The sequence below is a fragment of the Pyrgilauda ruficollis genome, unplaced genomic scaffold (assembly GCF_017590135.1).
Source record: "Pyrgilauda ruficollis isolate IOZ18807 unplaced genomic scaffold, ASM1759013v1 scaffold3, whole genome shotgun sequence".
Lineage (NCBI taxonomy): Eukaryota > Metazoa > Chordata > Aves > Passeriformes > Passeridae > Pyrgilauda > Pyrgilauda ruficollis.
Genome location: NW_024524377.1, coordinates 4,507,687 through 4,529,746, shown reverse-complemented (window position 1 = coordinate 4,529,746; position 22,060 = coordinate 4,507,687). Strand labels below are relative to the sequence as shown.

General features: G+C 40.2%; 1 protein-coding gene across 7 annotated transcripts in view; it reads left to right on the top strand.

Moving 5' to 3' along the window:
• The first annotated feature begins 2,951 nt into the window (after positions 1-2,951).
• The window catches only part of CCNT2 (cyclin T2), a 25,897-nt gene continuing 6,788 nt past the window's right edge, over positions 2,952-22,060 (top strand). For 2 of the 7 annotated variants that reach the window (XM_041473059.1, XM_041473057.1), the window contains exons 1-9: positions 2,952-3,199; positions 3,921-4,002; positions 10,366-10,494; positions 10,989-11,049; positions 12,120-12,182; positions 18,468-18,513; positions 19,813-19,976; positions 21,726-21,796; positions 22,018-22,060. The exon at positions 22,018-22,060 is cut by the window's right edge. In XM_041473059.1, coding sequence (XP_041328993.1) covers positions 2,952-3,199; positions 3,921-4,002; positions 10,366-10,494; positions 10,989-11,049; positions 12,120-12,182; positions 18,468-18,513; positions 19,813-19,976; positions 21,726-21,796; positions 22,018-22,060 — 907 coding nt within the window. Of the gene's footprint in view, positions 3,200-3,920; positions 4,003-10,365; positions 10,495-10,988; positions 11,050-12,119; positions 12,183-17,304; positions 17,723-18,467; positions 18,829-19,812; positions 19,977-21,725; positions 21,797-22,017 lie in introns of those variants that run through there. The other 5 variants (XM_041473061.1, XM_041473060.1, XR_005955575.1 and 2 more) reach the window with 4 other exon arrangements.

Here is a 22,060-nt window from a genome sequence, read left to right as displayed (position 1 = left end):
ATGCACATGTATTGCCTGAGGATTTAGGCTCTTTTTTAAACAATTCTGAAATCCCTGCTTTCATAATAAAGGAGAAATTTAATCTTTCGGAGTTACAAGAACCTCTGAATTATAATCAATGCCATGTTATTAGGACTTGATTCCCAGGAAGGAAAAAGCTGAGAAAATGATATACCCCCTACATTTCTGTCTTTGTTATGGCGGCCAAACAGAATTTGAAAGAATATTAAAACAGAATTTAAACAACGTTGATGCCCAATAAAAGGCAACAATTGCTTTTATCCACTGGTGGAAAACGCAGCCCACCACACTCAGCTCAGCAGTGCAGGTGCACTCGTGCTTTTTCAATGTTGTGACAGGATGGAAAAGGTCTGTGTGGGGACTTCACATATTAGCTGCCACCTACAGCACTGGGAACTTATTCATCAGAAACAATTTGAACAATATGGTTGTAGGTGCAGAAATAATGTATTTGTGTGGGTATTACTTGGCGTGTCACTGTCACTGTCACAATAAATACTAGTGTTTGGCAACAGTATGGGTTAGTGTTCTATTCCTTACAAAATGCTTCCTAAAAGTAAGGCTGAATAGTTTAAATGTTGAAGTGCTAAAGCTCTCCCTAGCTTGAGTCCTGCTATAGGAATGGAAAGGTGGTTTGCTTTATAGACTATTGATTGAAACAGGTTTTCATCATTATCCAGTGAGTGCACAGGCATCCTCCTCCCAGGAGAATTGTGTACCAGTCAGAAAAATGCAAATTAGCACTTACAGTCTTTGTTCTTGTGGGAACATTGGCTGGCTACGTGTGGTGTCACCGTTCCTCTGCTCAGTCTTGGAACATTCCAGGCAAAACAATATCAGACAGAAGTTGTTTTTAGCTCTGGCCATAGCTGTCACAGGCTGAACGTGAAGGATGCTGAACATCAGCAGTTCCTGCTGATCCCAGCCTCCGCTGGACAACAAAGACAGCTCTGTCCTTCTTTACAGTGTCCAACCCACCCAAAAAAAAAAAAAAAAAAAAAAAGTGGTTTGTGAAGTAGTTGGAGCTTAATTAGTCAGCAGCTCAGAGATTTAGAATATCAATTTTTTATGTAAGAGGAAAAGAAGAGCCAGAAAATAGCTTTAACAATATTTATTGTCCTCAGATTCACAGGACATCTGTTGACCTTTTTAATTTAAATATCCATATGCAGGCATTGAGTTTTCAGCGTGTATGATTTTTCAACCAGATTGTTTTAATTAAATTTCAAAGTCAAAAGGCAATTTCATTCTCATATTTCCCTTCAGTATACATGATTCTCACAGATGTTTAAATGGATTTAAGAGGAAAATACATTGTGATTCCTCCATTACATTTTAATTGGATTAATTCTTCAATTTTTTATGAATGAAACCAGTTAAGTTAATGAAAATGCCATGTCACATCTTTGGGGACCAAGGTCTGGAACCTCTCCAATAGCAAGAACTGTATTAATTACTTTAACCTGTGACTAAATGGATGGTTGCAGTACCCTGCATGGGAGTTAATTAATGTGCATACTCTGCATAAATCATATCCATTATGCACTGTCATTATTTGATGATATTCTACCTATTCTTGATATGCTAAGATTTTTAGGACAGGGATATATATAATCTTCCCTCCATCTTTTCGTTTCATTAACAAAGCTAATGTAAAATTCTAATTGCAGTCAGATGAGAACATTCTTAATAATCCCCCACCAATTATTGCAGGAATAAAGAATCTAAGTTGAACACCCAAATTCTATGAGCTTTACACAGTGATTTAAACAATGAGGTAAAACATTGTGCCTTGATTGTTACAGACACACAAATATGAAGTCCAAGATCAGCTAATCACATGAGAAGTCTTTGAGGTTAAATTTCCTCTGCACATGCAGGAGATAAGATATACATTTAGAAGAAGTATAGAAATGTATATCTTAAAGAAGATATACATTTGGGAAGGTCAGGCAAGTCATTGGCGTCTGTTCTGCAATATACATCTGTGTATTTCATCAGTATTCTGTTTGGTCTAGTTCTAAGATTTCAACTATTTGTATAAACCTGGCACTGAAGTTGTAAAAGAAATTGTGATGTAACTTCAGGTGAACAAAACCACTGCAGACTGGCAGTGGCATGTACTGAACATGAGCAGAACTCTCGGAGCTCTCATTTTCATGCACGGTGATCAGAACTTTAAATACCTTTTTGCACCCTTTGAACCCTGAATCCATAAACTCAAACCATGGCTGAAATTCCATCCCTGAACACGGAGTGCCCAGTGAGAACAACCTGCACACTGACATGCTGGAGCTGCTCATCTGCAATCACACAATTCCTAATCATTCATCATTTTCTTGTGCATTTCTCAAGTGTCCACAAGCTTATTCTTCCAGCAGACACGAATTTTCTAGGAACTAGTTGTGCATTCCAAATCTTTCCTTCCTTCCTCCCTTTCCACATCTTCCTCCAAGTAGGCTGATTTGCTTGCATTAAAAAAATGGAACCCTTGCTTCTAACATTTTTTCTCCTTTATTTCACTTGATTAAGCATAAAGGTATCCAGACTGAGATTAGATATTTGAACTATGGTATGAAATAGACACACAGTTTTGGGGCAGTCAGGCAATAGGACAGGCATCACAGGGAGCTGGTGCAGTCAGCATCCCGGGAGTTCAAGGCGTTACACCGGGGCACGGGGCGATGGGGTTCACTGGTTTAGCGGGGTTACAATGGCGGTGCCGCGCTGACGGGAGCACCGGATGACCTCAGAGGTCCCTTCCAAGCTCCTCCACAGCTCGCTCCCCTCACGGCCCTCACCCCGCAGCCGCCATGGCCGCTCCCTCAGCCCCTGCAGCCCACGTGACCCCGCCCGGCGCGCGGCCGCCCCGCCGCGAGACTCTATGGCGGAGGGCGCGCGCGGGCCCGGGAGCTCTCGCGAGAGCCGCGATGGAGGCGGCGGGAGGAGGCGCCGGAGGAGGAGGAGGAGGAGGTGTCATGGCGGCGGCGGGCGCGGGCTCCGCAGGGTCCGCAGCGCGGGGCGGCGGCGGCTCCTCGGCCGCGTCGCGCTGGTTCTTCAGCCGCGAGCAGCTGGAGAACACGCCCTCGCGGCGCTGCGGCGTGGAGGCCGACAAGGAGCTCTCGTACCGGCAGCAGGCGGCCAACCTCATCCAAGACATGGGCCAGCGCCTCAACGTGTATCCGAGCGGGGACGGGCGCGAGGGCGGCGGGGGCCGCGTGTGGAGGGGCGGCGGGAGACCTTTTTCCTGGTGTGGGAGCTCTCCCCGGGAGCCTTGCCGCTGCTCCCAGCCCCGGCCGGCGCTCCCGCGGGCTGGAGCCGTGGCCTGAGGCACAGAATGGGAGGAGGAGCCTGGCGAAGCCCCCGCGCCGCGCTCTTTGTCGGCGCTGAGGGACTCGGCTCCCCTCCTGCCCTCCCAGCCGCGCTGTGGCCGGAGCTGCTTGGTGCGGCTTTTCTAAAGTAAACCCGAGGTGCTGTTTTCCCCGAAACGGGCAACTCCTCCTCAGCCGTTCTGTAATGTGATTTTTTTAAAGGGGAAAAAAAAAAATGGATCAGGGCAAGGCCAAACCCTCAAATCCCTTACTGGAATAGTTGAACAAAACAAAAGCACTTGAGAGAGTGTTTCCGTGGATGTCGCCCATTGAGGAGTTTTCATTCCGTGGGTGACTGTGGGGAGCGTGGCGTAGGAATCTCCACATGGTCTGCGAAACAGATGGGAACGATACGTGTTAATATCAGTTAAGGATGTGTTAATATCAGTTCTGAAGTGTCACGTCCCTAATCCATTTTCGGCTGAAGACAATATGTTGAGAGCAGTGATTGATATGGAGAGCGCATTGCTTTCAGTTCTTGTAGACAATTTTCTTAATATGTAGTGTTTCCTTCATTTAATCTTCCAGATCTCAGCTTACCATAAATACTGCAATTGTTTACATGCACAGGTTTTATATGCATCATTCCTTCACAAAATTTAATCGAAATGTAAGTATGATTTTATGTTTGGTAATAGCATGTCCATAGTTTTGGCAGTTCTGATTGAGAAGTGTTACATGAAGAAGTGTGATTTGTTTTTAGGAATTCTAGCTTCTTATCAATGGTTTAGAAGCAGTAATGATACTTGTTTTCAACTTTGGATTACTTTAACTAGTAGCAGTTAGATTTTATCTTCTGCCATCAAAATAAAAAAAAAATAGGCACCATCAGCAATTACATTTCAGATGTGTGAAGAATACATTTAGATGTTTCAAATGTGGCTGGTGTTTATGTGCTGAAGCTTGAAAGGCTAATGTGTAGGAACACACATTTTCTTGGTGAAGTCAGTGGAAGTTCTGGCATGGTGTGTCTGACAATGATAATGTGGTTATGTGTGTATCCATATGGATTATGTAGCTGTTCCTGAAGCAGTGTAAATTATTTTAGCTAATCTAATCTAAAGTGGTGTGACAAGTCATATTAGATAAGAAAAATTTTTACATCTGTTGAGGTAAATCTTGATTTGCCTAATAATCTGGACGTGTTGACTCTGAACACAGAATGTGTTGTTAGGAACAGAATTTTTCAGTAAAAATGCTAGCTGTTATTGAGGAACATTGTAACAGGCATGGAACTGGAGATACAGCTTGGGAATGTGAGGCTTTTTTTTGGTTTTTCAATGTCCAGTGCTGGATGCAATAGGTGGAAAAATAATAATGTATTTGTCTAGGAGTTCTTGGGGTTTGTTTGTTTTAAGGAAGAAGAGTTAATAGTGATGGTGGTTTGTCATTAAATGTTAAGCGTGAGTTTTCTTAGATCTTTTAATGACAAAACAGATTGAGACTGACAGGTGTTAGGTCTAGGTCAGAGCAGACCTTTATCTGCCAAGGGGTAGAGTCCTGCACACCTTGCTCTGTCTGCAGTTGGGGCAGGTGCACAGTGGGGTACAAGGAGAGCCAGCTCTTCTTCCTGTCATGAATTTATTATTGTTGGCTGAGCTAATGGGCATCCTGTTTGGTGCCTCTTTGGCTGGAAGTACATATTCATTTGTAGGTACATTTCAGACGGGTATATAATTATTTTTCATGCAAAATCTGAGCTAAACTCAGGTTTCCAGCAGCTTGTTACCAGAACTGCAGTATTCATCCATACAGGTTCCTCTTTCTCCCCTCCTGCTGCTCTTCTGCCCACATAGCAGTAACCTGGAGCTGAGGGAAGAGGAGCTGGTGAGGCATCCAGAGTTTTCTGGGACTCTGAATGGCTCATGGGCTTGATAAACTGGAGCTGCTTGGAGTGGAGAGGTGGCTCAGTGTAGAGCTGCTGTGTTTATATATAGACCCACATACCTGTTACATCACCTGCTGGAGTGCTGCTTGTACTGTCAGCTGGTAATCTGGGATAGATTGAGGCAGCAGGAAGCTTTGTTTGGGTTTTCACTGGATGCTGGTAAATGACAGTTCACTTGGAACTGGCAGTGCAGTAGTTTTTGAATGTGTAGTGCTCTTTGTATGAAAACTATGGCTTAAGTTAAATTATGAATCTTAAAATTCACAAGTTAGCTATGTAAGGGCAGAATGCCATGGAAACTGCAGCTATTACAGGGGAGGGAAGTGTACTGTTTAATTAATTCTCAGGTAATAATGTTCAAAGTTAAAGGCAAGTGAACTGCAGGTTGTACCTCAGCAGTACTGATTCTTGCTGAACTCTTTTTTGTAATTCTTAATGAGTATAAGGCCAGAGAGTGGCTTTGTCTATGTGCTGATGGGCAAGAGCATCTTCTTTTTACAATTCTGTAGGGCAAAGAGGGTCTCAGTGAATGGAGTCACTTTTAAAACAATCCCAAACCATCCATTAGGTCCTGTGTAGAGAAAGCAAAAGCCAAGAACTCTAATAAATACTTAATATCAAATCTCCAGAGTACTTGGCAAGCTAAAAAATGTAACAGTATTCATCTCTGCAAGAAGGAAGTAATCCTTAGAAAGGAATAGTAAGGTCCTGGCAGTCTCAAAGGTAGGACCTATGCAGCATATCAGTATATCTCTAATATTTCTTTGTTGTGTGCACGTGGTGCTGTTTATCCATGGCAGGAAGGAATCTGAATGCTGGGGCTAAAAAATTAGCTGGCCATTAGTCAGAATGCCTTATGATCTTCAGCTGAAAAAATGTGGGCCTGTGTTGACTTCTTTTATTGGTAGATGAATGTTTTTAGTCTGGTAATAAGCACTTGTACATTTATCATCATGTGTAACTGCCAGGTTATACAAATACACATGTATGTCAGGTATGTGACATGCACTCAATTGTTAACAAACAGGCATTCTAATGGAAGCTCTGTTGCTGAATAGTTATTGTCTTAATTTATGGGTTTTTTCTTCAGTATAAGTTACTGCTAAACAATTTTACAGGCTTTCAGGAGTTTCAGTCATCTGTGAACAGGGACCAGAATTCCCAACAGTATCTTCAATCTGTAAAGCCACAGGGGTGGCATGTACCAGTTAATGTAGTCTGGGTTCATTGGGAATGTATTACATGTACTGCTTATTGGCCAAATATTCCTTTTTTGTGAAGTTCCTGTGAGCTAGCAAGTCACTTATGGGTTGCTCTGGATTACCTACTGAGTATATGCATTTTGGTGTAAAGAAGAAAGTATTGAGGTGTGGATGTTGCAGTCAAGGCAGGCAAAGTCCTCACAAGGTTACTGTGCCCCAGTGAGGATGGAAATTTGCTTTACCAATTCTGGGAAGCAGAATTGGATGCCCTGACTACTAATTTCCCTGGCTGTGCAAATGACAGGAGCTCCTGTGGATCTCCTCAGCCCAGATTATTTCTACATTCCTGACCAGGACATAGGAACTTTGGGTTGCTGAGTATAAAGTTAGTCTGAGCTAATATTGGGATAGGGAGGGAGCTTGCTGGCTTTTTATAGGCAGTCCTAGCCTCACTATTATACTTGAAAATATCTTAAAAATTATTCTGCAAATGCTGTTTCTATAGTACTTGGTGTGTTACATTGTTATATAGCAAATAGTTCTTTTAGATGCTTATTCTTCAGTACACTGTGATTTGAAGAACAGAAAGGGGGGGATCTTTCATATGCTGGCAATGAGAGGTAAGGCATCCAAATGGGAGCTGTAGTTTTTTAATATAATCCTTACAATCCTTGTAACTCCACATACAGTGGAGTTTAGTGAAGAGCCTAAAGAAGGCTGCATGAAGAATTGCTTTCCTTCAAGTGCCAGGTAGGTAAGTTGTGTGGAGGGTGTTTTGTTTCCAGTCCTTCTGCATTCCCTTCCTTGTGCTTTGTCCAAATCACAGTATTAGACAGTTGACTTTGCAGTTTTGCAAAGTTCCTGAAACTTTCATAATAAGCTTCAAGCTCTAGTGAGGCTGTTTTGGGTACTTCATTTCTGGTTTTAATAGTGCAATTTAACATATTTGCTGCTTTTATGCAGTGTGAGCTCCTGGTTACAATAAAAAAAAATTCCTCACAGCTCTTTGTGTTCAAACTTGAAAACCCTCTCATAGACTGGAAGCACTTAATGTCTTAGGCTAAACTGTATCAGTCTAAAAACATACTAACATTGGCATTGGAAGGGAGAGCGAGACCCCAGAAAACTACATGCATGCTGCTGATGTGTTCTGAGATTTTTCTGAGTGCCTTGGTCATTACACTGTCTTACTTTTTAAGTGAAAAAAGGACTTGTACCACAGTTCCCAATGAAACTTGCTGTATAATGCTTTTGGCTTGTGTAAACAAGACTCTTACGTTTTGGGGATTTTTCCTATTTCTGTGGGACTTGGCTAGTAATAAAGTGGGATTTAATGTCATGTATCACATGTGTTCTGAAGATTTCTCAAAGACTGTGTGGGGTGCATGGTATAATTACTCTAAATTATTTTGATTTATATTAATTTATTTATATATAGGACATACACTATTGCTTTGTCAAGTTTCTTTAATTTTGCTTTTTTTGTTCTACTTTGCTTGGGTTTTTTGCCATTTTTGGTAATTGGAAATGAATGAAAGCATTTGAGTAACTTTGCCAGTTAAACACTTAGCAGGGTGTGTTCACTGAAGACTACATTTGTGCCAAGTCTGGAATTTTACTAGGATGTCTATTTTTCTGAATCAATACCAAGAGAGCTAAAAATAATGGCCTACTCTAAATTGGAAGTGAGAACCCTTGTCCTAGATAGGATAAAGAGCTGAAATTCTCTGGCCAGAAGCCAGCACATCTTTTTGAAGGAATTAGTTAATTGGGCTGTATAGATTTCTGATGGACCAGAGTTATATGACAGTTATAATCAGCTTGACTTAATCAGCCTCCAGAGCTGTGTTTTGTGTAAGTTCTTGGAGATCAGGAATTGTGTGGAGACTTCTTGGCCAGATCTGATCTGCTTCAGTAAATCAGAAGAGATCCTGAAGTCAGCCTGATGGTGCTTTTTTGGAAAGAAGTAGAACTTTGGTGCAGTCAGACACAGAGTAACAGTGGGTGAGAATTTGCTGATGATTTAATTGGGTGGTCATTGGTGACTTGGTTCAAATAATGCCTCTGTGAAATGGAAAGGTTTTCAGCCATGGCAGTTGTTGAAAATTGAGTTTTGTAAAATACCTTTATATGACATGTGTGTGTTGGGTTATGCCTGTGTGTGCTGCCTGACATCTTCTGCATTTTCTGCCACGTCAGAGCTGTTGATACTCTCTCTTTCTGAACTCCAGAAAGTGTTTCCATCATATTTACTGTTTAAAAAGTTTTATCTCCCAATGTGAGACACATTTCAAGTAGTATGTCCTTTGCAAAGGAAATCCCTTCCAGAATTTCAAATCATTACTTCAAGCAATGGGGATAGGAACTTCTACAGAATCATCAGAAGTATTAAATGACAGTGCTAATATGGCCTTGTTCAGCAACACTTCACCTTGGGTTTTTATTTCATTTGCTCATCAGGCTTAGGTTACAAGATTCTTAAAAAGAAAATAGGGGTTCTTGTCTCCCTTGTAAAAGAATTTGCTCCCTGTGACTTGTTTTGGGTGGTTGGTTTTTATAGACTGAGATTTTTGCTAGATTTCTCATGCACACTTCTACTCATCAAAGGGTATTGCCTTACCAGGGTGTCAATTTTCAAGTCTGCCAACTTTAAAGATTTAGTTAAGATCCAAGCACACATTTCAAAGTGATTTAAGGATGCAAAAAGTACTCTTAATACATTTGAAAGCTTCTGAAATTTAATTCCTTAAATGTTTAATTAGTTTGTTGCAGTTTTGCATATATTGTAAATTTTTATACCAAATGTTTCATTTTGGTATAAAAAAAGGCTGCTTACTGGCAAAAAAAGCAAGTCTGACTTCAGGAGAGCTATGCCTCCGATTTAGCCTAGTTCTATTTGGGCATTGAGTGAGAAATCCAATACTTGCACTACTTGCACCATGCATTAATTAAATACTCAGCAAGGAGCTATTTCAGTCTCTGAATAAATGCTTTATACTCGCTTAATTTTAACTATTTAAATCAGCTTATGTCTAGATGATTTCTAGTACTGTTTTAATTCCTGCTTAACATGGGCACCTTTTGCATGCAAAGAGAACCTAATTCATCAGTGGTTTGTGGTTTGCTGTGTTCTGTCTGCAGACATCAGTCACTCTAGCTGACAACAGGCACCAAAATTGTACTTCACTCTTAGGTGATACTGAACTGCCACCCTATGGCACCTAGTGTTTGATATCAATTTTCATTTTTAAATGTGATGTGTAATCTTTACTAACATTTGATAGAACTGGTGTTTTACAAATCCTTATGCTTTGTTCCCCAGATACTGCTGGGCATATAGTAAAGTTTCTAAGAATATATGTGTATATATGAAGTTTCTTTTACTTGTAGAGCCTGTGTTTATATAACAAGCTGTTTTTATTAAAGTTCTCTGCAAAGTTTCTCACTCGTTGGGAGAATTAAATGCTCCCAGAACTTGTGATCAGCTGTTTTACTGAAAAGATGGTGTAGTGACTCGCTCTGTGCAAGAAATTTGATGAACTTTCTCATGAGGTATATTTAACTTGAAACAGGCTGTTCTACTGTGACTAAGTCTTCTGGGCCAAAATATGTTATGTTGCACTAGAATTAGTTTGACCTCAGACATCTTACTCACAAATGTAATTTAACATTATGCTACTCCTTCCCTGTGCTGCTGAGAGGATTGCATCAATTACAAAATAAAACATGACTAGTTATATTTTTGTTGCCTTGCATGACTTCAAAACTGAAAAAAAAGCCACAAATCCAACTTCTTAAACCTTTTCTGTGCTAGTTTAGACTCCATAAAAATTCAAGTCCTGCTTGTAAAAAGTTAAAAAATACACATGTTTTTCTTCTTCAGATAATGTCTCCCACGGCATTGTTTTTGGCTGCAAAAGTGGAAGAACAGCCACGGAAACTTGAACATGTTATTAAAGTAGCAAATGCCTGTCTTCATCCTCAAGAGCCACAACTGGATACAAAGAGTGATGTAGGTGGAAGTTACGGTTTCAAAGATACATGGTTTGAAAGATGACATTTCATCTAATGATTTGTTACATTGTCTTACTGGAATATTGCTCTCTGCAGCCTAGGAAGAAAAGCCTTTGTTTTTATACCATTTAAGTCTTTCTATTACTTAATGCAGTTTCTTAATGACTCACTTATTTGTTATGAAACTTGAAGAGATTGCTCCATCTTGAAATTCTTACAGCACCCACCTGACCTCCCAAAAATGCTTTGCTGGAATAGATTGTCTATTGGATTGTCTGGGATCCAGACTAAGTTAATCTTGTGAAAGGCAGGCAGGTGCAACTGAATTTGTAGCAGTGTGGTACTGGTGGAAGAAAGTAACCCCGTGTGAAGTGTTGTGACTTGTCAGTGCTCACTGGCCTGGGTACCGGTGCTGCACCAGAGGGGCAGTGTGTGAGTGAAGTTCTGAGGCAATGATTGCTGTGTCTTCACCTGTCTGCTTGTTTGTTTCAGGCATACCTTCAACAAGCCCAAGAGCTGGTTATACTTGAAACAATAATGCTTCAAACTTTAGGTATGTCTTTCTAAATACCTCCTGTGCAGCCAGCTTGCCATGAAGAGCTAGTGGGACCCAAATAACTGGATTTTTGATGTGCTATTGGTACACTCGAATTTAACTGTTTCCCTGTGTAACTTCTGAATTTAGTTTTGTGTTCACTATGGAGAAGAAGGGTGTGTCTGTACTTGTGAAAGAGATGTTTCTGACAGTTTGAGTTAGAAATGTGTAGGCTTCCAAATAGATTTTACTCCAAGCAGTAATTACGATGACATTTCTTCCCATAAGGTAACATGGTGTAGTAGGCTGGCTGTGCATGTCCTGAAGCAGTTGGAAAGAGCTTTGTACCCAGTGCTCTTCCCCATTCTGCCTTTCCGTAGAAGAACATTATGTAATTGAACAGGTGCTGACTCTGAAGAAAACAAGTTGTAATGTAACCATTTAATGGATTCAGATTATTCCAAAATTTGAAGTGAAATGTTCTGTCAAGACACTCTTCTGACTAAAATACCATAGAGACAATTACAGCCAGAGGCCTGAGAACACTGACTTGCTCAGATATTTTTAAATACCACTTGGGGTATTGTTAAAAAAATAGCTCACAGTAGTGACCTAGTTCTTAAAACAGTGTCATAAACCTAGAAGGGTTTATTTAGTCACTGATGTACAAATTGACTTAATTTCTAATTTCATACATGTAACGTGTTTAAGTGCTAGAAATCAATTAATAAAAGTATACATGCACACACATATTTCATTGTGTTTGCAGTACAGTTTTTACTGACTTATTAACGTGCTAGAAATTGTTCAGATACATTCAGCTTTAAAAAGATAGTCATTTCCCAGGTGATATGTGTCCAGGATTTGAGATTACTGGAGGAATATTTTAGTGATGGATTACAAAGTGGCTTTACCATCTGCCATTCAAAAATGCGAAAAGATAAAGAATAAAAGGCACTTAAATTGTGTTACTTATTCTACAGTGCAAAGGTTTAGCAAGTATTTTAGATCTGTGGGGAAACATAAGGGGTTTGCTTTTTCTTTACAGATGCAATGTATGATTCTAAAATGTATTTGTAACCCCTCAGGTTTTGAGATTACCATTGAACATCCACACACAGATGTTGTGAAATGTACACAGTTAGTGAGAGGTCAGTGACTTTTAACCACTTCCGTAAGTCCTTTTTTACCTTTCTAATAAAATCTGAAAGTAATGTTATTTGTCTAATATGATATTTCACCAACTATGTTATCCAAAGAGTATGTTTTAAATTAATTATTAAAAGTTTGATGTTTACCTTTAGAGAGTCATAAAGAGCCTAGTCCTCTGTCCTCCATATTTTTTTTTCTTTGCTTATTAGCTTTGATTTTAACAGTACCTGTTCCATGTGTTCTGGAATGAAAGAAGCAATCAGCAGCTGCAAACTGATTGGCCACATCCATAGTATCGCTCTGAGCTGATAATTTTCACTCTGAAGTAGTTTTGCCCATTGATGGCTAATGCCAGCTTTTTGTCTTAACAAATCTTTTCAGGTAATGGACTAAGGGGATAAAGAGAGTGCACAGCAAGTCTGCTGTCACATGCAAATAGGTGTGGCTAATTGTTTTTCTGTAGCAGTGTGTCCTTACTTGTTTTGGATGGTAGCACAAAACCCCAGACCTTTAGTTAAACATATCCTGTAACTTGTCTGCAGCTCATTAATGTGATTGGCTAGAAACCTGGTTTGTTCTCTGTTTTTTTGTGGCATTTTGGCACATCTTCTTTAATTCTTGAATTGATTTGTTTTGGAGCTTTAAAAAATATTAAAACACCCTCTTATAAGATGTAGGATGAAAAAAATTAAGGATCAGTTGTAAGCTTTTCATTTTAATCATGTTTCTTAAGTAAAAAGTGTTTTGAAATAATTAGACCGTGGTTGTTAGTCTCTAGTCATTAGCTGGTTTTGCAGTGAAAAATGCATAAGTGCTTCTAAGTTTTGGTGTTTTTTCTTCTCCCTTTATAAAGTATATAAAAGTTAGGTACAGCCTAACCCTGTCAACTAGATTTAGTTTGTAGTAACTCTGGAATTAATGGTGTTCTTTAAGGAAGAGTGTCTCTTATTTGCTGTAGCTTCCTGGTGAGTGTCTTTGCACACTGAGTCGTGCTGGTGCTATAACTTACTTGCATATAAAGTAGTTCTGTTGCTCTCCTTGCTGTAAGATAATGATTCTCCACTTTGTGCCCAGATTTGGTTGTAACTTGGTGCATGACTCCAGTTGCACCTCAGTAGTCTGCACCAGCTGCTCTGTAGGGTTTTGCTTTGGCTTTTCTTAGCTGTTGGTCACTGAAAATGTGAGCATGTTTTGCTCTCTTGGGGAGACCCTGTGCTTCTGTTTGGTGTCTGGGGCTGTGGGGAGGAGCGGGGGAATGTTGTGTTTCCTCAGGATTTCCACATCAGTGTGTGTCACTCAAGCCCACAGGGACACTGCTACACAAACTGGATTTCCTTCATAAGGGTGGATACCACTCTAAGGCAGTTCAGCTTTTCCCTTTGTGTTTTGTAAGCTAATTTTTTGTATTGACAAAGTTCATACTTTGAAGATACTGTGAATTTTTTAATTTGACATCTTTAAGCTACTATTTAATGTCAGAAGACTTGAAAAAATACTTAGAAGTCTAAAGTGATATCAAGTCTTGAAATCTGAAGACTTCAGTGAGGGCTGAAAATCCGTGTAGCTCAAGGACTAGTGCACAGTGAATGTCTCTGATGTTCAAACTCTGCTCACTGTGGGACATGTGCTCCTTAGTGTGTGTGTGCCTGGAATCCTTGGGAGTATGTCCCTAGGAATGGTATAGACTGTGAACACAAGATTGGAGTACCTCATATTAAAATAAGAAAAAGGAAACTAATTAATTCATTTAAAACTTCAGGCATGAGATTTGAAGTCCTGCATGCAAGTCAAACAAGGACAGAATAACTGCCATGGAACATTGGTTTTATGTGTTGAGGGGACAGGGACACGGGCCCATGGGCACTGTGATTATCTTCAAAGAACACAGTGGTAGGAGTTTAGTTTTCTGTCTTTGAACATTTATTTATTGGACAGTGTGGGTTTTCAATGTCAGTAGATGCAACACTCAGATATCTGAGTCCTGAAGCTTTTAAAATATACCTGGGATTTGTCAGTGTTAAATCTTTAGTGCTAAAGGGATTGACTGAGAAGTTAAAGAAATTCAAGGTTACTTCATCCAGTTCTGCTAACATCATCTTGGACAAAAAACACCATTTCAGAAGGCAGAGAAACCTTTTTTGAATAAAGATTATTAACTTACCCAAGCCTGTTATGATTAAAACTTCCAACTGCATGTTTGGAGAGAGGAGGAAGGGAGGAATGTAATGTCTGACTGAGTACCGAAAAAGAAGCAGCAAGGTTAGCTGAGGTCTGCAAGTGTGCTTTAGGGTTTGTGTCCTGCATTGTCAGGTGGTGGGAAAGGGCCCTTTGGCTGACCAAACTGCAGTGCCTCAGAGGATGGCCGATTCTCTCCATCACTTTTTGCTGTCTTGCATCCAGGGTAATTTGTTTTATGCAGCCACTGTTACCTGTTATTAAGCTGTAAGCTATTACCTTTAAAAACAAAATGAAAAATAAAAACTCAGGTTGTGTTGATGATGCTCAAAAAACTCAACCAAGTCCTTTGTCAGAAGACTGTCTAATCTGGCAGTGGCACAACTGGCTGGAAGCTGAAGATGACCTAGTAAGTGGGAGTTGGTGCAAATAAATATAATTGCTTCAACATACAACTAAAGAAAATATGAATTCTTCTCTAAAATTGAAAGCCTTTTTGAAGGTGTTATTAGACAACAATTAGATCATTGCAGAGAAGGGGTGACTGGATGGATAGATAATGATTCATGATGTTCAGGCATACAATACCTAGTTACTCCTTCTAGTGTTCAGAGACTCATGGGTTAATGAAATTGTTCCATCTTTGCAGTTTGGTCAGTATAGCAGACAAGGAAAATGGTGTGGGCTTAGTATTTTTTCTGCACCATTCTTCCTCAGTGTCAAGAGACTGAGAAGAGGAGACAGGACCATCATTCCTTAGGATCCCACAGGTCCAAGGAATCTGAACACAGTGGATATGTGAGGGCCTGTCAGCAAGCTTCAGTGTCCATTCCAAGAATGCTCCAGTAGTGAAGAGAAGAAAGGAAGAAAGAAGAGGGGAAAAACAACCATACCAAAAACTGTTCTGGTTTTGACCCTTGCTGCCTTCCAACACTAGCTGAATGATCAGCAGTGAAACCGCCCTGGTGCCAAGATTGTGGCATGGTCCTCTTACACTGGTGCAAAATCAGTCTGTTCTCAGCCTGCTTCTGGTGAAACTTGGAATCAGTATCCTCATTTCCATCTTGGGAAGTTTTCCGTCACTCCTTTCTCTGTGTTGGAACACAAGCTTTTGGAACTGAAGATGAGAGCTCATGGATTTCTAGGATTGTTCTCGCTACTCTGCAGGTTATCAGGTATCTTGAACACCCATGATCCTTACTAATCTTTTGTGAAAATTGCACTGTCAAATCCTTCAAATATCCCATAATATCTGTGTGCAGATGCCACTGCTTAAATCAGACTGAGAAAGACAAAGTCAGCAGAAGAGGAGTGAAAATGCATCAGCTTTTTCAGAGGGTATTCGCATGAGGAAAATTTGAATCTTAGTGGTGTGGAAAGATGTGAAACACCAGCTGCACTCCAGCACTTGCTACAGGTGGCCTTCCCATTCTGAACTTTGACCTCAGGTTTTTGTGGGCCTGTTCCCAAGCTTTAAATACTTTCAAGAAATAAAGCCACCAGGACTGCTCAGACCTGAATGCCTACACCATGGCCTCCTCCAGCCCTTTCCAGATACAACAGGCACCCTCCAGCATCCCTCAGTTCAGAGCCTGGGGCTTTTTGCTTTTGCCAGAAGGACTTCAGCAAGCTTCTCTCTTCTGATGCTGACTGGCTTACCTGCAATCTCCTCTTTCCAAGGAATGCTCACATGTTGTCTGGGTCCAGGCATAGCCAGCTACCAGCTACATAGTAGCTATGCCAGTCCTAATGGGGACTTGGCAGTCACGTTTTCATGAGCATCCCAAGATCCAAGATAAGCTGTGTTGAAGAAAAGATTCAGGTATCTTGGAACTGCAAGCAGTGAATTGAGTGGCTATGCCCAGTAAAAAGCATTTTGGTTTCCAGATGGCAGTTCCTTGGAGACAGCCTCTCAGAAGGTGTGTCAGACAGCAAGTCCTGTTCCAAAATATTGATGACTATTTCACTAATCCCTGTCTTATGGCTGCTTCTGCAGCAGTGAGACAGGATGGATGTTTTAAATCACTCCTGAATGCTAAAATCTAAAACTGGTCATTCATGGCTGGTGTCGTAGCCATCGGTCCTGCGGCTTGTGAGTTATAAGAGCAGCTCTGTTGGCTTGTTTTAGACCCTGCTTCAAGAGGATTTAACTTTTGGAGATGCACTTTCCACTACTATAATGGAAATAAACCACCAAAATATAGGAACCAAAATTCATTAGATTTAATTTCATTGATGGATTCTGCTGAACCAAAGCTGCCCTACATAGAGTTTGGGATGGATATTTTCAGTTGTGCCTTGTGTTATCAAAGGCTTTATCAAAGCTTTTTTTTTTTTAATCAAAGTTTCTTGCTGGTTTTGGCAATGATTATTATTTAGCTGTAAATAAATTGAAACAGAATCATACTACTTTTAGTATAGGTAAGGTATTTAGGACAGTAATTTTTGATTGAGGCTAAAGTGTGTGTTTCAAGATGTGATTCTTTTCTTCCAGGTATGTGTTTTGATTTACTCATCTTTCAAGCTGATGTTAAATAGAAGTTTTCTGGCATCTGCTTTTCTTCCTTGTTCAGAAGGGACATTGCAGTGAGAGTAGAGATGCTTCTTGGTCTTGGTCCCTTAATTCCAACATGTAACTTTACAGAGTGTATAAAATATTGAAGATCCTTTAGGCATTGCTTTGATGAAAAATGAAGGGCAAGACATCAATTTCAGAATTTCAGTCTTACTCAACCATCAACCATTGTGTATTTTTATTTGTTAAGACTCTCATTTCACTTTTTTTCTTTTTTTTTCTTTTTTTTTTTTTTTTTTTTTTTTTTTCTTTTGTTTTTTTTTTTTTTGGTGATTCCACCTTACTTTTTTTTAGATGAGAGGAAGAGGTTGAACTCCTTGGATTTTTGGCGTGCAGTTACCATTGCAGGGTGCAAACAAAATATTATAGCATAACACATTGTCAGTTCACCTGATTATTATGGATTAGTAGAATTTGTGTGTAGGAAGAGATCCTATTACCTTGCAACTTCCACATTCTTCTTAGATTACTGGCACTTCCTGGCTGTGTAGCATAAAGACAAATCTGAATTTTATTCCTTGGCAATTATTAGAAGTTGAGTTATATCACATTTTAATATGCTTTTTAAAAACTAAATTTAAAAGCCACTGTAGTATTTCTCAAACTTTCTAGCAATATTATTAAAATAAAAGTTTAACAGTATTCCCTTTGACATAAAATTCAACACTACGCTTTCTGCAGGTAGCACTGATTTCAAGTGATAGTGTCAAAGTAAGAATTCAATGAAGGCTGCATTCAATCTGCGGTTAACCCCCTTGTGCCCAGCTATTCCATTAAATGCATGTTACAGTAAGTTCTCTTACCTGAGTGAGGAGCATTGGGGTGTCACTCTAGGGGTCAGCACTCTGTGGCTGTAACAGCCCAAGTCATTTTTTCATTTCTGGCATGTTGCAGTCCTGTGGTTTGTTTTGGTATTTTTTTTCTGACTAACTCAAATGAATTTGTCCGTTCCCTATCGAAGCCTTGCCATAGATTTAACAAATATGGAGCAAAATGTTATGACTACAGTGCTCTTAATTAGAAGGAGCAGAAAACTGAATTTTTTTCCCACATAGCTTGGGGGCTGGCTGTGTTGCAGGGCTTTGGGAGAGAGACGTGGCTGTTTCTGGGGAGGTGGGAGGGTGTCCTGCCCCATTCCAAGAGCAGATCGAGCACTGTGCTGTGAATTGGCTGGGACTGACTGCCTGCTGCTCTCCCAGCTCAAAGCAGGGATCCCCTGCAGGTGAGGGTGGGGAAGCAGTGCTTCCCAGAGGAGAGTGCTCACCTGTCAGCTGTTGGAGGGGAGCTGTCCTGTGGGATGTGCAGGGGGAGGGAGGGGCACTGAAGGGAATGACAGGTCCAGTTCCAGTGCTGAGTGTGTCTCAGTCTTCTGTGTCTCAGAAAAGAGTATTTTAAAGGCTGGTTAGCTAAAGCCAGATCAGTACTTTAGAAATACCCAGCAGTAATTTTTGGAAGGTAAAACTGCTTGAATTTTGGAATGAACGTGACAAATTAGTGCAGATCTTTAATCTCTCTTGTTTTTCTTTTCTTACAGCAAGCAAGGATTTGGCACAGACATCCTATTTCATGGCTACCAACAGGTTGTTATCCTGAACCTCTTTGTTGCACTGTTGTAGCACACTATAGCTTCCTTTACTGCAGGGCCCCCTGATGTGTCTTACCCTTGTTGCAGTGGGGGACTGGGCCACCTCCAGTGGTGGTACCTCCCCGCCTGCAGTGCGGTGTATTGGACAAGGGCCTGACGGCACAAAGGGCTTAAATGCACAATGAGAAGTGTAGTGGTGCTTTCTGATGACTTTTTCTCGATTGTGAGTGCATAAGTCTAAAATTGGTAGCCTGAATAGCAGCTAAAGATTACAAAGAGATAAACTTAACCTAGAAATCCGAGCATCTTGGTAAGTACAAAACTATTTTTAGTTTACACTTGTAGTTAATGGCAGTTTTCTCTTAATTTTAAGTATATTGATTCAGTCTTAACGTATAAAATTCTAGTGGGCCTAAGATATTTTCAACTAGCTGATTTTTCTTTTTAGATAGACTAGTACTAGCCCAATGTTATTTCTTTTAGAAACAGCTCTTTAATCTTAATATATAGTTTTAAAACTTAAGTACTTAGATAAATTTATAGTTCTAGGATTCCAAGTGGGTGTTTTGTACACATAGCCTGTCATAGAAAGAATTAGAGAGCAGACTTTAGTCTTGATTACTTCAATTTGCCTCTTGCAAAACTTTAACCTTTATTTAAGAGAATTACATTATGTGTAGATAACATTTTTAAACATTATCTGCTAGTTATTGGAACTGTTTAAAATAAATAAATAAATCCTGGTGGTTCCTTGATGGGCAAGATTCTGTACTTAAGCAGCTGTTAAGAGAAGTTATGCTACAGCAGTGAAAGTGAACCAATGTGTTTGTGGTGCTGGAAGCTGAAAACAACATCACAAATGTCACAAATCCAGTCCTGGTGAAAGCAAAGCCCACAGATAACTGACCTGGCTGCTGTGGAACTACTGGGGACCTTCTGACTGTCTCATTCAGAGACTGCACAATTGGCTCTAGTCATTATACTACAGAATTTTAATTCACCATATTATACTGCCCTTTTTAGTACTTAAGTACAGTAGAATAATTGGTAAATTTATTTACTGTTCATCAGGGTTTTGATAGCAAAATCAAATTAAACTTTTCTACTAGATAAATGCCCTGCCCTTTGTTTTCTTAGGGCAGTAGGATATCTTATGAACTTAGTCAACAAAATGTTTTAACTGCTGTTGATTGACAAGCTACCTCATTCTGTATGTTAATGGTCGATTTGTTTGGGTTTTCTGTTTTACATGTTTGATTTCCTTTGGTTCCTCATTACGAAATGTGTGCAACAGCCTTCACCTTACCACATTCTGTCTTCAGTACAAGCCCACAGTGATAGCATGTGTGTGCATTCACTTGGCCTGCAAGTGGTCCAACTGGGAGATTCCAGTATCAACTGATGGAAAACACTGGTGGGAATATGTAGATCCCTCAGTTACTCTAGAACTACTAGATGGTAAGTTGTGCTCCTTTCTCATTTTGAAAGTCAAGGGTTTATTCATGTAAGGATGGAGCGTACTGTGTAGTGAGAGCATTCAGCTGACATTAAGTCTCACTGACTTCATGTGCTGTATCTTCATGAAAGAAAGGGATAGGAGTGGGGAGAACTTCAGAAGACAAACTTAGTTTGGCTGTTGGCTGGGGTTTCCACATGCCTTTTGCAGGTGGAGGGTAGAATCCTGCTTTTAAATGCTTTTCAGAACCAAGACAGAGATGGAAGTCTGTCAGTGCAAATTCACGCAGTCCTGGTTGTTTCAGGTACCTCAGTGTTGTTTCAGTGGCCATGTTCATCAGGCTGTATAAAATTGCCATGTTTATGAAGGCAGTTCTGTGTTAACAGTTTGGTGTAGCTTGTGGGATCTCAGACTCTGGTAAGAAGAAAGTATATGTCTAGAACACCTACATCTAGAAGTTTGCTGTCTTTTTAAGATAGTATTTACTACAGTGGAGTCTGAATTTGAGGGCCAGATGTGCTGCTGTAGAGGAGGTGGGAGCTCCTGGGGCTTTCAGATCGGTGTGCTGGACTTTGTTGGTCCTGGAGTGAAACGTTTGTTTCACAGTAGTGGTGGAGATCTCCAGGCTTCAGATGGCCCAGCACTGACTCTCTGTGCCTGCTGCTTTCCTCTGGTGAGCTGTTGTTTCTTAATGGCACTTTGGGGAGGGAGGGTTTGAAAGTGAGAAATTGAGTAGATGTCACGTGAAGCACAGAACCAGAGTGAGCTTCAAAGTGCAGGTTCAAACATTTCTGTCTTACTGGGGTTCTTGAAGCTGCAGCTGCAGTTCCAAACACCACCCCTCTGCCTTCCCACCTGTTTGTGGGTTTGTGACTTTAGTAAACATGCATTGTTTGGATTTGTAAAATCCCCCAGGGGAATGCTGTGAGCTCCTTGTGAACATCACTTAATCCTTCAAGCATTTATGGAGCTGGGGTGTTTAACAGACCTGGGCAGACCAAAGAGCTGAGGTAGTTTTGCACTTGGGAGCAGCTTAGGTTATAACTTGTGGAATCCTGGAGAAGCCAGTTCTTCCTGTAAAAGATGTACTTTTGCATTCAAATTCTGACTGTACCCAGTTATTTTTAGCTTATGACTAGAATTAAGTCTCAATGAAAAGTATTTTTATTTGCAGCTGATAAGCATGGAGATGTGTGTTTTCCTGTGGGCATACTAATTGTAAGGATCTTCATTTTATTAACACAGCCAGCTACTCCACCTTGAACACAAATTATTTCAAAGCTGTTGTTAATAACAGAGTCCTTCCAAGGGTCTGATGGCTGTGATTTGTACAGAGCTGATACTGGTTGCTCCTGAAGTTTGATGGAATGATTGAAACAGTGACTTAGAAATTTATACTTTCAAGGAAACTTAACTCCATACAGAATATGTACAGGCTGAATGGCAAGTATGTTATTTTAGAAATTGTTGTTTCTATAGTTTTTGGTCTAACAAATCCAGGTTGTGCAAGAGTAAAAGCAAAATATTATAGTTAAACCTGTTTTTCAGAATGTGTGTAGTTGTCAGAAGTCTGTCCCAGTGGAATACTGTAAACTTTTCTGTTCCACACTTGCCTAACGATTTATGAAAATTTGAATTCAGCTCATGCACAGACTGTAGTATCTACTGCAAAAGCTGTACAACCTTAGACTAAATTTTACCTGTTTATAACAGAATCAGATGTAAAAATGGCTTTTCTTTTTCTTATTCAGAGCTAACTCATGAGTTTCTGCAGATACTGGAGAAAACACCTAGCAGGCTCAAGAGAATTAGAAATTGGCGGGTAAGAAACTTTCCTGTAGTGTCTAGCAGGCAGAGATAAACTAGGAGAATTATGAAACAGGGGAAAAATTTAGTTATGTTGTACTTGCTCTTTCTCCCTGTGTCTGGGTTAGGAGGTGGTGAAACCTTGCGCCAGCTTTTATTCTCATCTCTGGGCTAAATTCAGATGGACTGTACAAGTATTCTAAGCTGCGTTTTCTCACTTCTTTCTTTTTTGCTTAGGCTAATCAGGCAGCTAAGAAACCTAAAGGTGATGGACAGGTAT